At 45.3% G+C, this 15,330-nt stretch overlaps 1 protein-coding gene across 1 annotated transcript in view; it reads right to left on the bottom strand.

Moving 5' to 3' along the window:
• Positions 1-3,503: 3,503 nt before the first annotated feature.
• The window catches only part of OVCH2 (ovochymase 2), a gene marked incomplete at its 3' end in the record, with an annotated part of 47,315 nt that continues 35,488 nt past the window's right edge, over positions 3,504-15,330 (bottom strand). The window contains exons 14-20 of the mRNA XM_015412748.1: positions 13,055-13,186; positions 11,640-11,726; positions 10,853-11,039; positions 8,559-8,631; positions 6,112-6,304; positions 5,046-5,204; positions 3,504-3,662 (exon numbers count right to left, since the gene is read on the bottom strand). Of these exons, the coding sequence (XP_015268234.1) occupies positions 3,504-3,662; positions 5,046-5,204; positions 6,112-6,304; positions 8,559-8,631; positions 10,853-11,039; positions 11,640-11,726; positions 13,055-13,186 (990 nt within the window). The remainder of the gene's footprint in view (positions 3,663-5,045; positions 5,205-6,111; positions 6,305-8,558; positions 8,632-10,852; positions 11,040-11,639; positions 11,727-13,054; positions 13,187-15,330) is intronic.

Raw genomic sequence — 15,330 nt, 5'->3', positions numbered from 1 at the left:
TCCAGAGTGTCACACACACAGAACCTGATGTAGCGGACATACTGACATCACTTCCGGGCAGGGCTCTTTTTGTAGAAAAAGCCCAGCAGGAACTCATTAGCATAATAGGCCACACCCAACAACAGGAACTCATTAGCATATTGGGCCACACCCCTGACAGCACAGCTCATTAGCACATTAGGCCGCACCCCCATGTTACCAGAAGTGTGGTTATCCAGCCACACCCACCTTTTGCTTGTTATTCTGTTTACCTTGTTTGTTGTCAAAACCCAGGGCTTTTTTTGTCAGAAACTCATTAGCATATTAGGCCACACCCCTGACAGCACAGCTCATTGGCACATTAGGCCGCACCCCCATGTTACCAGAAGTGTGGTTATCCAGCCACACCCACCTTTTGCTTGTTATTCTGTTTACCTTGTTTGTTGTCAAAACCCAGGGCTTTTTTTGTAGCAGGAACTCCTTTGCATGTTAGGCCACACAGCCCTAATGTAGCCAATCCTAATGAGTTTCTGCTGTTGGGTGTGGCCTATTATGCTAATGAGTTCCTGCTGGGCATGGCCAACTTGGGAGCCAGCTGGAACTCCATTCCTGTGTGTTCCTGTGTGTTCCTGCCCAAAAATAGCCCTGCTTCCGGGCGACACAAGCACATCAAGGTCGCTGCTGGGGGGGGGGATTGCCTCCTGCTGGCCATCTGTCTGGCAGTGGGAGGAGCCTGCAAAATCAGGAAACCCCCTGCCCCCACCAGGCGAATGGCAACCCTAGTAAGGTCTTCCATGAGGGTTACCTAAAATAACACAAAACAATGTGCAAGCATAGCATTTATATCGGGGGTCCCCAACATGATGCTCGTGGGCACTATGGCACCAACTGACACCTCTCCTAGCGTCCTCCAAGTGTTTTTAGAATGGGGGCAGGGACAGGTGGGCTTTTGCCCAGCAAGGCTTCTGACTGACCATCAAAGGTTGGGTTTGCTGAGCAGATTTTTTAAAAACATTGCTTTGACAGAGGCTGCCACCACAGCCCAAGAATTCTCACTGCGTGACTGAAGGTCAGCTGTAGCAGCCATTTTATGGCTGGCCCTGCCTCCTGCAGCAGCTGTTTTGTGGTGGCAGCCATGTTGTGATTGCACTAGGGTTGCCACCTCTGGCTTGGGAAATACCTGGAGATTGGGGGGGGGGGATCCTGGGGAAGATGAGGTTTGGGCAGGGAAGTGACCACAGCAGGGTATAATGCCATACAGTCCATCCATCAAACTAGCCATTTTCTCCAGGGGAACTGAGCTTGGTCACCTGGAGATCAATTGTAACAGCGGTAGGGTGTAGCTGAAGTGACATGACGACGCCGGGCACGCTGGGGGCGGGGCCACGACCATTTGAGGGAAAACCATAGAGTTTTCCCTCAGATGACCGTGGCCCCGCCCCCAGCGTGCCCGGCGTGGTCGCGTCACTTCCGGGTGATGCGCACGTCGGGGTGGGGTTCCCCCTGGGGCCCGATCCGCTGGCGGCAGGAAACGGGCCTCTGGGGCGGGGTTTTCCCCGCCCCCCGGGGGGACTTGGGAACCCTAAACAGCGGGGGATCTCCAGGTGCCACCTGGAGGTTGGCAGAGCGAGCTTGCACCCACCACACTGTGTCAAAATTCCAAAGGTGCCTGCAGGTTCAAAGAGGTTGGGGACCCCTGATTTATATTCCTTAGAACTCTTCATTAAACTAGATGCCAAAAAGAGAAACGCAGGGGTGTGTGTGTTTTAGACCCTGTTGTTAAGGCCTCTTGTCTGTGTCCTGTGTAGAATACCAGACAGATCTGAACACATAAAATGGTGCTAGCTCAATCTGGTTCCAAGATGCATTTTTTTAGCCTTCTGTGAACCAGAAGATTCTCATGGTTTGAGGAGGAGGAGGAGGAGATTGGATTTATACCCCGCCCTTCACTTGGTGTCTCAGAGCGGCTTACAAACTCCTTTCCCTTCCCCTCCCCACAACAGACACCCTGTGAGGTAGGCAGGGCTGAGAGAACTCTGACACAAACTGCTCTGTTTCAAGGACAGCTGTGCCAGAGCTTGTGACTGACCCAAGGTCACATCAGCAGGTGCAAGTGGAGGAGTGGGGAATCAAACCCGGTTCTCCCAGATTAGAGTCCGCACACATAACCACTACACCAAACTGGCTCTCTTTGAGAACTTCTAATCAAATACAGGAGACCTGAAAATGTTCCCTGTTTAAGCCTTCACTATATTTGAATGTAACAGCGTTCCGTGCGCCTTGGTGTTTAGTCATGTCGGCCACATGACCATGGAAATGTCTTCGGACAGCGCTGGCTCTTCGGCTTTGAAATGGAGATGAGCACCGCAGCCCTAGAGTCGGAACCTTTACCTTTTATATTTGAACAAGTCAATCAAGTATCCAGAGTGACACATGGAAAGGAGTGCAAAAATCCTTACTAGTAGTCCACTGATGGAAGACATTTCCACCAGTGGAAAAGCAGGGGTGATTTTCACTGATTTCTCCATCCCACTCTAGGACCCAAATTTGCCCCCTGTGATTCACGGGGAGAGTCTACTGTTCCTCTGGGGGAAACAGCAGGTAGTAGTGGGAAGAGAGGTAGGAAGGTTAATATCCCTCCATTCATGTTACGTAGGATCCATCCCATAAAATCAAATTGGCCCTCTGGTTGTAAATCACATGCAGCAATTCTGTAGATTTCAAGAGAACAGAATTCTTGCACAAATACAAATTAAAGGAAAACACAATATGAATTCCAAAATTACAGGTTAAAGTTTCAGGTATGAAGGCCCGTTTGATCGTGACATCTGATTCCAAAGATACGAAAATATCAGTTTATTACAAGAAAAACAAAACATGTTCTGGCACAAATTTATTTTGACCTAAGTTTTTATCAACAATGCACATTAGGTGCATGAAGTATTATTAGGGCTGCCAGATCCCCAGGGGGGGAGGGTTGCCTGCTCTAGAGCCCCCCGACCCGCCAGCCTGGATCCGACCATCGGGGAAACCCAGCTCCCGAAGTGCCTGAATCGGGCTGTCATCCCGAAGGTGACATCATCGCACCGGGCACGTCGCCAGGGGGATGCTCTAGCATTCAGCCTGAAAACTCTATGCTATCATAGAGTTTTCAGACCGAATGCTAGAACGTCCCCCAGCAACATGCCTAGCGTGATGATGTCACTTCCGGGTAATGTCATTGCGGTGCGCATGTGCTACACATGCGTGTGAACATCCTGGACCAGGAGCTTCTCCCCCTACTGGAAAGAGGTAGGGACTTGGCAACTCTAAGTATTATTTTCAGTTAAGATAAACAGAGTTACAGAGAAGAAATGTAAACAGTGGGTCCAAAAGGCCATAAAAGGCAAAGGGTGTGACATTTCTATGTCAGGCCCAATTGGGAATGCTGTGGTTTCTATTCCTGAGAATGGTGTCCCTTAAGATCACAGGCATCCATACTACATTGAGTAACTGCTGTTGTTAAAAGGAACGTGGAGGCTTACTGGTTCCAGAAATGTGCTGATTGATCCAATCGACAAAAGAAGCTACGTTTGTATACACTCCTGGGTAATCTTTTCTTCCACAGCCAGATCCCCAGCTTATTATTCCATGAAGAGTGTAGTAACTTGAATCTTCTGAAGGACAAACTAGTGGCCCGGGGGGGGGCGGCAGACGTCCCCAATGTGACGTCATCACGTCGGGGATGCCCCGCCCCTCCAGGAACGCCCCCAAAGTCCCCCGCTGGGGGTGGAAGATGGACTTGGCAACCCTATTTTCAAAAGCATGGGTGACAATCTTGTGTCTTATACATTACAAAGGAAACCATGAGAAGTTATCGGGGAGATCTCATTTCTCTCTGTATCCCCCTCCCCATACTATTTCTTCCTCCCAGCAGCTCCTTCAGCCTCTTCCCTTTCCCTGTTTCCTTCCGTCTTTTATCTTTTTCAGTGTTTTACCTTTTTCAGTGTTACTACCCCTATGACCGACAGTAACTGAAGCAACTGACAGTAAATGAGGCATCCCCCAAATGGCCACTGAGGTTTCACAAAATATATTGCAAAATCTCAAGCATTCATTTCTTAAAGCTTCTATGTGGGGCTCAGAGCCATTTAAACCCCTGCTTTCTGCTCTTCACAAACCACTATGAACTGCCTTAAAAGTTGTGGAAGTTCATGGAAGCTCTTCAGTTCACAGACTTTGGCCAAAATTCAAGCCCATCCCTATTTACAGGGCTATTTTTGGGCAGAAACGCAGTTCCGGCTGGCTCCTGAGTTGGCCACACCCAGCAGGAACTCATTAGCATAATAGGCCACACCCAACAGCAGAAACTCATTAGGATTGGCTACATTAGGGGTGTGTGGCCTAACATGCAAAGGAGTTCCTGCTACAAAAAAAGCTCTGGGTTTTGACAACAAGGTAAAGAGAATAAGAAGCAAAAGGGGTGTGTGGCTGGATGACCACACTTCTGGTAACATGGGGGTGCGGCCTAATATGCTAATGTGCTGTGCTGTCAAGGGTGTGGCCTGATATGCTAATGAGTGTCTGCTGTTGGGTGTGGCCTATTATGCTAATGAGTTGCTGCTGGGCTTTTTCTACAAAAAAAGCCCTGCCTTATTTACATGTACTCATGACTACACATACATTTCTGCAGTGGGGCAAATAGCTCTGTGGGACTGTTTCAGGTTGGAAAACATGACAATGGGAAGGGCTAAACCTCTGTAAGGAAAAAAAAAGTGGGGGGTAACCATATGTATAGTGTCCAGATCTCCTTGGGAGATGGGCAGGATAAGTATATGACAGAACATGCTAGATAGGCAATAGTCCCTCAAACTCAAATGAATCAGGCCTTCATAACCAAATCATTCTCCCTTAAAAAATGCCTAAGAGGTTTTGACTAAAAACGACCCAAAAAACCCCAAAACACCCTCAGAGGAGCTCACTTTTAACTCCACTAAGAACGATTCCACTAACATAACCGCAGTATCCATTTAAGAGTTTTAGATCGAGTGAGCTCCTGGCTGTTCATAACGCATATACTCGGAGACAACTTACTGTACATGCATCCTTGTCCCTTTCAGCAGGGAATCCGGCACAGAACATCTGTTTGGTCACTCCTCCAGAATGGTTCATGTAGTATTTATGGCATTCTTCAGAATCCAAAATAGGAACTTCAAGTTGCTGGAGTTTTCTTGATTTTTCTTTGTCTTGAGGGGGAGGTGGAATTACAGTTCTTTTTAAAAACCACCACCACCACCAACAGTATGCTTTTCACAGGTAGAAAACATTATTTCCAAGAATGCTCCTTAATATGCATCAGCTAACCTTTGCGCTCTACATCCTTCCTTTCTACCACTCTCTTTGAAGAAAAATAAGAATTATTCTGTGAGGAGGGGCCTCCTCCCGACACCCTCCTGCCTTTCAATGGCCCGGAAGACTGTGGGAAGGGAGTGCAGAACCTGAGCTGCGGGTCTGGTTCTGAGAAGAAAGGTGCAGGCGAGGATCCCCCTGGCCCCTCAGAGAGGTCCATTCTGGAGTGCTCACCTTCTGCCATCAAAACACAGGAGAGCCCTTACGAGGATTTTCAGAGGGACCTGGGATCCTCCCGCATCACCCAGCCAGAGGCAGCCCTACCGCCAAAGGAGGGCACGGGGGAGGGGGAGCCCACCTACCCCCCCCGATGATGGCCTGACCATGAAGAAGAGGGGTGGGGGAAATGCGTCTGGGGTACCTCAGGGGCTGGCCTCAGCCCCATGGCGCATTTGCTTTAAAGCCTGGGAGGTGGGGCGGGCCAGGTGGTGGAGGGAGGATAAAGGAAGTGGAGACGTTTGCCGGTGAGGATACACCTAATCTCTATGTAATGGGATGCAAGGAGGGAGCGGCGGGTCCTGGTGGCCCAATCCACTCATACGTGCCCAGAATAGAGGTTAGGATGCCATGGCCGCAAGAGTAAAGTAACTTAGGCAGTCGGCATTCTGAGGCAACGTCCACGCTGAAGCCTTCTCTTCCCCCATCCTGGACCCGCCTCGACCCCCCAGAACCGGCCGGGCTTCGGAGAGGTGCTAACATATTCTTGTTGGCTTTTAAGGGCAATCGGAGAGAAAGTAAACATACCTTCATTATGAATGCCCCAGCCTGTGATGATACAAACCCTTGAAGGTTCAACTTTTTCATCTTTCTCAGGCAGGCACACAGGACGAACATGATTGAGTTCTAAAGGTTCAGTCAGCTGTACCAGAGCAATGTCTGAGTCCATTGTAGTGCTGTTAAAATCTGGATGTATGATATACTTCTTCACTGATCTTTTCTAGAAACAGAGAAGCATGACAGTACAGTAAAGGAGAAGATGGAAAGCAGTTTGGTGTAGTGGTTAAGTGCGCGGACTCTAATCAGGGAGAAACGGGTTTGATTCCCCACTCCTCCACTTGCACCTGCTGGTGTGACCTTGGGTCAGGCACAAGCTCTGGCACAGCTGTCCTTGAAAAAGAGCAGTTTGTGGCTGAGTTCTCTCAGCCTCACCCACCTCACAGGGCGTCTGTTGTGGGGAGGGGAAGGGGAAGGAGTTTGTAAGCCGCTCTGAGACTCCAAGTAAAGGGCGGGGTATAAATCCAATCTCTTCTTCTTCTTAAACAAATTCAAGGTTTTTGCAGGTAGATCAAGATGGGTAATCATGTTAGTCTGTCTGTAGCAGCAGAAAAGAGCAAAAGTCCAATAGTACCTTAAAGACTAACAGAATTTATGGTAGGGTATGACCTTTCATGAGTTACTTCTCAATGTTATCTGAATAAGTGAGCAGTAACTCATGAAAGCTCATATCCTGCCACAAATTGTGTTCATCTTTAAGGTCTTTGCAGATCTTCAGAGTTGGATTTATACCCCACCTGAAGGAGTCTGAGAGCAGTTTACAATCTCCTTCCCTCCCCCTCCCCATGACAGATACCCAGTGAGGTAGGTGGGGCTGAGAGAGCTCTGCCAAGAATTGTTCTTGAGAGAACAGCTCAGATATAACTTGTGACTGACCCAAAGTCACACCAGCAGCTGCATGTGGAGGAGTAGGGAATCAAACCAGGCTCTCCCAGATTAGAATCCGCATTCCTAACCACTACACTGAACTGTTGCAGCAGCAGACAGCCTAGCTGGATAATTGTTCTAAAAAAGATCTTGTCCTTTCATGATAAACAGTAGCCTGTGGTAGAATGGGTCACCAACCTCAATTATAACTGGAATGTTTAAGCAACAGTCTCTTACACAAACGTCTCAAATAAAGCACCCCTGAGACCACAGCAAGTCAGGAAAATGGCATGGAGGGAGACTAAGGTTGCCAGCTCCAGCTGAGGAAATTCCTGGAGATTTTGTGGTGGAGTCTGAGGAGGGCAGGGTTTGGGGGAGGGGAGAGGCCTCCACCAGATATTATTCCATAGAGTCCACACTCCAAAGCAGCCATTTTCTCCAGGGGGAGAGATCTGTGTCTTCTGGAGTTCAATTGCAATTCAGGGGTATCACTTCCTCAAGCCCGTTGTGACGACCCCTTAACTGGGGAGGTCTGGTTTTACTTTAAGAGGGTTCTTTATGTTTTATTTTACTGTATATATCTGGCTGCCACCAGGAAATTTTAAAAGGATTTCCAAACCTTTATGCTTTTGCTCTTGTTATTACTGGTTAGGTAGACCGAGGTTTTAGGCTTTCATGAGGGTCTATGTGTTTCATGAGAAATTTCTTTCAGAGCTGGCATACTTGAATGAAATAGGATTTATTTAAATAAGCATAAATACGAGGGTAGAACCATGTAACTAGTAAAGTAGGTATAACACACAGTCTGCTCCCTACTGACAGGGATTTTTCATAGGTAACTTTGTAACACTTTTCCTTCAAGTCCATATAATCTTTACTGTTTCCTAGACTCTCAGCTTTCAGCTTATAACTCCTATAACACAGAACTGAATGTCTCTCCTTTCACACACAAATATTTAACTCAGAACTCTTATATTATACAAGACTGCTTCAGTCTTTTCATACACAGGACCAACTTATCCCACACAGGAATGTGTCTCCTTCTCTCAGAGACAGAACTTAACTGACTTAACAACTGTCTTTTTCAACTGTCCCAACTCTGACACTCTTGACAGACATAAATATCATCCACACAGCATCACTTCCAAAACCCCTCCCCCTCTCACTCACCAATCACACCACCTGCCTGTTTCAACCACACTAGCCAATCACACAGTCCTACAACGAAACTTTTAAAGACGCACACACACAGTTAAACATGAAATCATTACACCCATCCATTGCATTAAGAATTTACTAAACAGTGAAATAGTTACTAGATGTGGTATCTTAAGATTCTTGCTAAGTGACTATCAGACTTTGAAAAGCTTTGCTACTGTTCTGAATTTTATTGTTATTACCTTCCTTAGATGGCTGGGCAAACTGCTATTCTGAACAATACTTTTTGTAGGGTAGGCTGGGGGGCTCTAGGGATGAATTTATGCAGCCAAGGGGTGGTGGCCCGGAAAATTTTAAGCTTCTTTCAGTTATGAGGAACAGTTTGTACTAACCTGACTGTTTGGCTCTTGAGCTTTGATATCATGGACTCCAACCACCACTCTCCATAGATCTCTGTATTGTGTCCTTTGCAGAGCATATAGTGAGAAGGAAAAATATCTCAGAATTTACCAGACAGCTTATACAGAGTACCCAGCATCTACGCTCAAGCAGAAGAATATCATTTACTGCCACGCAGTAATGGTCTCTCTCACATTTCTGAACATACTTAAATATTTATTCCCCGGAATTTTTCCCAAACAGGACCCAAAGCAGCTTCAAATAGGAAACAGATACAATTTAAATAAAACAATCAAAATAACTAGCTATATCTTGGGGCCATCGTCTTCAATGGCCTAGTTTTATTAGTATGAACCAACAGTCATCAGTAGGTTGTCCCATAGGTGCTACAGTTCAACGGTTGGCTAGAGGAGGAACTGAGCTGATTCAAGTTCTCTGAGGATTGGCTTTTATCAGGGCTTTTTTTGTAGAAAAAGCCCAGCAGGAACTCATTAGCATAATAGGCCACACCCAACAGCAGGAACTCATTAGCATATTAGGCCACACCCCCATGTTACCAGAAGTGTGGTTATCCAGCCACACCCACCTTTTGCTTGTTATTCTGTTTACCTTGTTTGTTGTCAAAACCCAGGGCTTTTTTGTAGCAGGAACTCCTTTGCATGTTAGGCCACACACCCCTAATGTAGCCAATCCTAATGAGTTTCTGCTGTTGGGTGTGGCCTATTATGCTAATGAGTTCCTGCTGGGTGTGGCCAACTTGGGAGCCAGCCGGAACTCTGTTCCTGTGCGTTCCTGCCCCCAAAATAGCCCTGGCTTTTATCTTTATTCAATGGTTGGAAAATTAGCTGTGACTAGGCAGGGTAGGACTTTCTTTCTACCTTTCTACCTACCTTCTTCATTAAAAAAACCCCTCATTTCTTTCTTGGGCGTTTGTTTTGGTTATAACAAGAAACTATAGTATGAATATTCTAAAACAGTCATGTAGCAATACACAGTAGGAAAAGCAAAGGGAAACAAACCCAACCCGAAAAACAAGTTAGGTCCTAAAAAGGCTGAGTGTAGCAAACAAAAAATACAACAAAGTATTTATTACACAGTGTATCAATAAGTAATTAAAACACAATACATACAAACTAAACGTATCCTATACAGCAGCCTGCTGGACTTGCACATCTACTGATCATAAATCGCACAAGTGAATATCACATTAAAAAAACCCACTAGACCAGAAGCATTTTGGCCCTGAGGGCCTTCTTCAGTGGCCTAAAACCATGTTGCACACACGTAAAGCACAAAATATCATTTAAGGGCCAGGCAGGTTTGTAATGACTCACAATAGGGGAAGGCACCAAATAAAAAACAGGCCTGTATATAATTATGAGCCAGCCTGCAAAAAGGCTGATATCTCTCACCAATTAATCTGTCTCTGGCCAAGTTTCGGTCATCTCAGTGCATGGAAATGTGAGCAACATGCAGCAATATACAGTTACAGTGAACATATGTACAATCTGTGAGTAAGCAGGGAAAGGGTGAAGTTGCTATGGATGCAGAATGTCTGTGCTGCTGCATTATCTTGTGTTTAAAATAATTTTGTTTTTGTCTTTTTGCTGTCCATTGCTGACAGTGCATAGGGCTTCAGTTACTTTTATCTCAGCCACTGATGTAGTAGCATTATAAGATTGACCTGCTGACTAGATAGCTCAGACTCCCTTTTGTGGGTATAGAGATGTACCTTATTCTCAGGGGTCATTTCGTAGAAAAAGAGCTAGGGGAACTCATTAGCATAACTCATTAGCATATGCCACACCCCCTGACATCAGGGGCCCGGCGGTGGACCTGCAAGGCTAGCGGGAGTGCGAGGAAGCCCCGCCAAGGCCCTCCCTGGCCCCAGGCAGGCAGGGGTGGGGAGAGGCGGGGAGGAAGCAACTTACCCTCCCTCTTCTCCTGCCTCCTCCTGGCTGAATGAGGGCTGGAAGCGGGGCGGCCGGAAGCAGGGGGCGGGGCTTCATCATGTGCCCCGCCCCCCGCACCTCACCCGGGGGGAACTGCATTCCCCCGCGTTCCCCCCGAAATGACCTCTGTACAGTCTTATTCACCAATGGAGACCAAGAAGCAAAACCCTGCTCTGCAGTCAGAAGAACCAGGGACAGTTACTTTACAGATAACACAAAGAAGCAGACTTTGGCTCACTTAAAATCAGCAAAAACTTACTGAAGAATGCATTTCTTCTCCTGTTATTGAATGAACACTATGTAAATACCAATAACATTCTACATATTATATTTACCTGTATGTAAAGCAGTGAGCAGCAGAGACCACCCACATATTAGTGAGAACTGTTCCTCCACAGATATTTTCACCTGAAATCTGCATACTAGCCTGCCAAGGCCAGGAGTAGGGTACAGCTTCCTCGCCTCCAGTTATCCGACTGAAAAGAAACCTTGGCTGATTTGATGCTACTCCACAAAGGTCATCTGAGTACACAGAATGGAGAGGGGAAATTACTGCAAATTAGGGGGGGAAACTCCAGGGACGTCATAATGGTGTCTACATTTTGTTCATTCTGCTTACTATTTGGAAGTAGTTTATATTTAAGCAAGCAGCTTGATTCTAAGTATATCTCCTCTGAAGAGTGTCCACTATCTTCAGTGGGGTTTACTTCCAAGTAAATTGTTACAGAATTGACATTTCTGCTTAGCCTTATACCACCACAATGGATCCAGTGGCACAATCGACTCAGGCTGGTTTTTCAACAAACCCCTGTGAAGTTAAATATACCTACAATGGCTAATACCATGCTTCAGGCATAAATTAAAGAGAGGAAGCTTGTTATAAAAGGCACAGGCTTTTGAGGTGTGATCTGCAGAATTTTTTTTTTTACTTGGCCTCATCAGCCTCATTAGGAAAGCATAATATCCAGTAGTGTTACTCTGCATAATTCGTTCTGACACTCTCCGAGAATACAAATCAAATTCTGCAAAGTTTAGACTCCACAAATCGAAGCCTAGACTTTCTCTATATCCCCCCCCCATTCCCACTTCTTCAAAAGAATTCCTTGACACAAGATGACTTACCAGGAATGTCAGCTGCATTTGCAGGGTCATTTATTTGTTCAGGATCAGGAACTATCACTGCACTGCTTGTATCTGATATATTTAAATCTAGGAAAAACCAAAAGTTACAGATTCATTATCAGTATGTCTCAAGGGAACTTCCTGCTGCATTTATCTTAAAGAATATAACATGAGTCATTTGTATGGTTTATATCCAAAGGTTATCTAAAGGTTCCTTAATTTGGCTACCTCTGCTTAATAAAATTTTGTCTTTTGTCTATATATTACCATACTATGGAGGTAAAAACTTAAGAACTGTCCACTGGATCATACCAAAGGTCCAGCATCATACCACAAGTCCAGCCAGGAAGCCCATAAGCTGGATGTGAAGTGAGGCACCCTTCCTTCCTGTTTGTCCACAACAACTGGTAAGGCGAAGAACACAGAAATTCCATTAAGACATCACAGCTAATAGTCAGTGACAGACCTTCATAAATCTGTCTAATCATTAACTCCATCTGAACCAACAGCCATCATCACATCTTTTGGCAGCAAAAAGAAAAGAAAAAGAGCTTAGAAAGAGCCTCAGAAATTGTTGCTACAAATATTTTAGAGATGAGCTTGAAGCCTAAATTCGTTTTGGGTTTGTCATGATCTATCATGCTCAGGGGTCATTTTTTAGAAAAAGAGGTGTGGGGGCTTATTAGCATAACTCATTAGGATAACTTATTTGCATATGCCACACCCCCTGACATCACCGGAAGTGTGTCAGAAGGCAACACCCACTGCAACTTACCTGGCTGCTTCTTGCTCTGATTGAGGGCTGCTGGGAGCAGGGGGCGGGGCTTGTTGCATGTGCCCGCCCCCTGGGCTCTTTACTGCCGGAGCTCCGCTCCTGTGCGCTCCTGCAGGAAATGACCCCTGATCATGCTGCTATACTCAGTTCAATGTGTTTTCTTACTTTGATGCTACTCTGAACTATCCTATTCCTACAAATCATTATCTTATTTTAAAACAGCATTGGTTAGATGGAGAAGCCGAGAGAGAGAGAGAAACTTGTCCAAGATATGCTATGAATCGCAGTAGAGATGGAACTTTAACCCAGCTCTCCAGCTGGTTTTATTCAGTGGACTATAAAGGCTATAGAAAAAACAGCCACAGATATAGACTAATTTTTCCGCTAACAGAAAACTCCTCCTGCTGCAGCCCGTTGATGTGCCTGAAATGCTGCCCCTGGGGACAGGGGACCTCAGGAACAGCAAGAGAGGCAAATCTGAGGTCTGCAGCAGGAAAGAAGAATTGGCAGAAATCACACCTATCCATCTGTCAACCGAAATTTTAGTCTGGATCCAACCTGGTATACAAACTATAAATACCATTGGTAGGAAATACATGTATGGGAGGGGTAGGGGGACTTACTTTTGTATTGTCTTTACCTGCAATGGGAATGTATGAAAATGTAGCTCTGAATCCACCAAAAGTCTCTGATTCATCTGAACGAAACCTGATCAGCATGGTAGTAGCGGAACTTAGAACTGGTGCCGGGATAGCAAATCCACAGGACCGAGCTAAAGAAAGAAAGAAAGTAGAAATACTGACAACAGAACAGAAGCAACTCCACCATATTCCAGGCATCTTCTCCCTTCACTCTGAAAAACGTATTCATCACACATGTTTTCCATGTTTGGTTCCCTCAGTGTAGCAAGCACTCTTCATGTGTGGGTCACTACTTCCCCCCCTTTACATATATTACAGATATTTGAAGAATGGAGAAGTGTTGATAAGTGGTTATAATTGCTATTGTCAGTTACAATTGATAGGTTTTCATTGGGTTGTGGGTTTTTTGGTAAAAAATCTTGAAGAATAAAACAATAGTTCTGTAAAATATAATAAAATAATGGGGCTTGAGATGCAGGGTTAACTAACCCCCCATCCAAGCGATGGTAGCAGGCTTATTTGATTAAACCCAGTTCTTGTCAGCTAGCATACCAATGGGAACAAGTCCCAATTTTAAAAGCAAAAGTCACCATAGTGACCAACAGACTGATCAATCATTTTGAATCTCTCATCAGCTCACTAATAGCCTTGGGAAATCTACCCTTGCAATCTGAGGTAATAATACCGATTTGCCTTGCAGGTTTCTTTAAAGATTACATCAGTATAATATTATGTAAAGAGACTCATTGGATCAGTCTTATTGGGTCCAGATGCATCTAAGAGGCCCACAAACAGAGCACAAAGATAACAGCTCTATGCAAATGTTTTCCCCCACCACCAGTAACCAGTATTCAGACGTAAACTGCCTCTGAACATGAAGGTTCTATTTAGCTTTCATGGCTGATAGCAGTTGATAGGCCTATCCTTGAATTTGCTTTTTTTTTAATCATCAAAGGCATAGATGCTATTAATAATAATGATTAATACAGCATTTGTTTAAATGTTCAAGGCACTTTACATCTCAGTCATTGTTTTTACTCAATTGTGTGCCTCCTGTATTCCAGTATTACCATATCCATTTTTAAAGAAGAAAAAAAGGGTTTAAAAAGAAAAAGAAAAAAAGCTTCTTCCCTACAAGGGAAGAGGAGAAAATTTTGTGGAGGCACTTTTAAGAGAGAGGAAAGATGAGGCAAACATTTGAATTTGTTTTGATCAAGAAAGATTTAAAGTTTAGGTTTTGTTTTTCTTTTAACACTGAATATAAATCAGGTTTCACCTTTCCTTGCACCAAGTGAGGTCTACAGACTGCAGGTGTTAGATCAAGCCTGGCTGTATTGCAAACAAAGGCAAGAGGACACATTGATGTAGCCAGGGGTCATTTCGTAGAAAAAGAGGTGCAGGAGCTCATTAGCATAACTCATTAGCATAACTTATTTGCATATGCCACACACCCTGACATCACCGGAAGTGTGTCAGAAGGCAACATCCACCACTCAAGCTCCACTGGACTGTTAGATCGCGCTAACAAAGGACTCGTAGAGTGATTCAGCAAGTGATTCAGCTTTATTGGAAGTAACGAACAAGCACTCAAACGCATTAGAAACCAGAACAACAAACTGTGGGAGCTATGCTCCTTTTAAACATAACCGGGCTAATGTAGCCACGCCTATTTACAAATAACAACCAATGAGATTGCTCAGTTAAGGACCAATGGGAGTCTTTCCCTCCCAGGGAATAGTACTGTTCTGATTGGTCGCTGTTACAAAGCGACCAATAGGAAGTTCGGTCAGAGGAGCCCTAGCTTGGCTCGAAGCTTAACATAGGAGTCTAATGAGGTGATTCATGTAATCGTTTCAATACATTACAATTCCTCCCCCCTAAGTTAAGTCATCATCCCATTTGTTTTATTATTTACATACATTCAAATCGTGCCGTTGTACATCAACTGTTCCAAATTACTTTATTACAATCGTAGTCCTTGAGATAAGTCGGCATTTGCCGCGTACGCTGAGACCTGCGAAGCGGTGCAGGCGCTATGGGCACACAAGGTTGTGGGTCAGTGTGGGGTTCAATACAACCTGGTTCAGGCACAAACTCTACTGGGGTTTCAGCCCTGCACACAGGGGTCTGCCCTGACTCGGGGACAGTACCGGGCAGTTCGGTACTCACCGCCTGCTCTGGGGGTCTCCACTCATCGTCCGAGGATTCAGCCGTCGGAGAGTCAGCGCTGTCCTTAGCCCAACGCCTCCTTAACTGGTCTATGTGGCGCCGCCAG

This window comes from Gekko japonicus, unplaced genomic scaffold, assembly GCF_001447785.1.
Source record: "Gekko japonicus isolate JY-2015 unplaced genomic scaffold, Gekko_japonicus_V1.1 scaffold821, whole genome shotgun sequence".
NCBI classification, from domain to species: domain Eukaryota; kingdom Metazoa; phylum Chordata; class Lepidosauria; order Squamata; family Gekkonidae; genus Gekko; species Gekko japonicus.
This window is presented reverse-complemented; position numbering and strand designations above follow the sequence as displayed.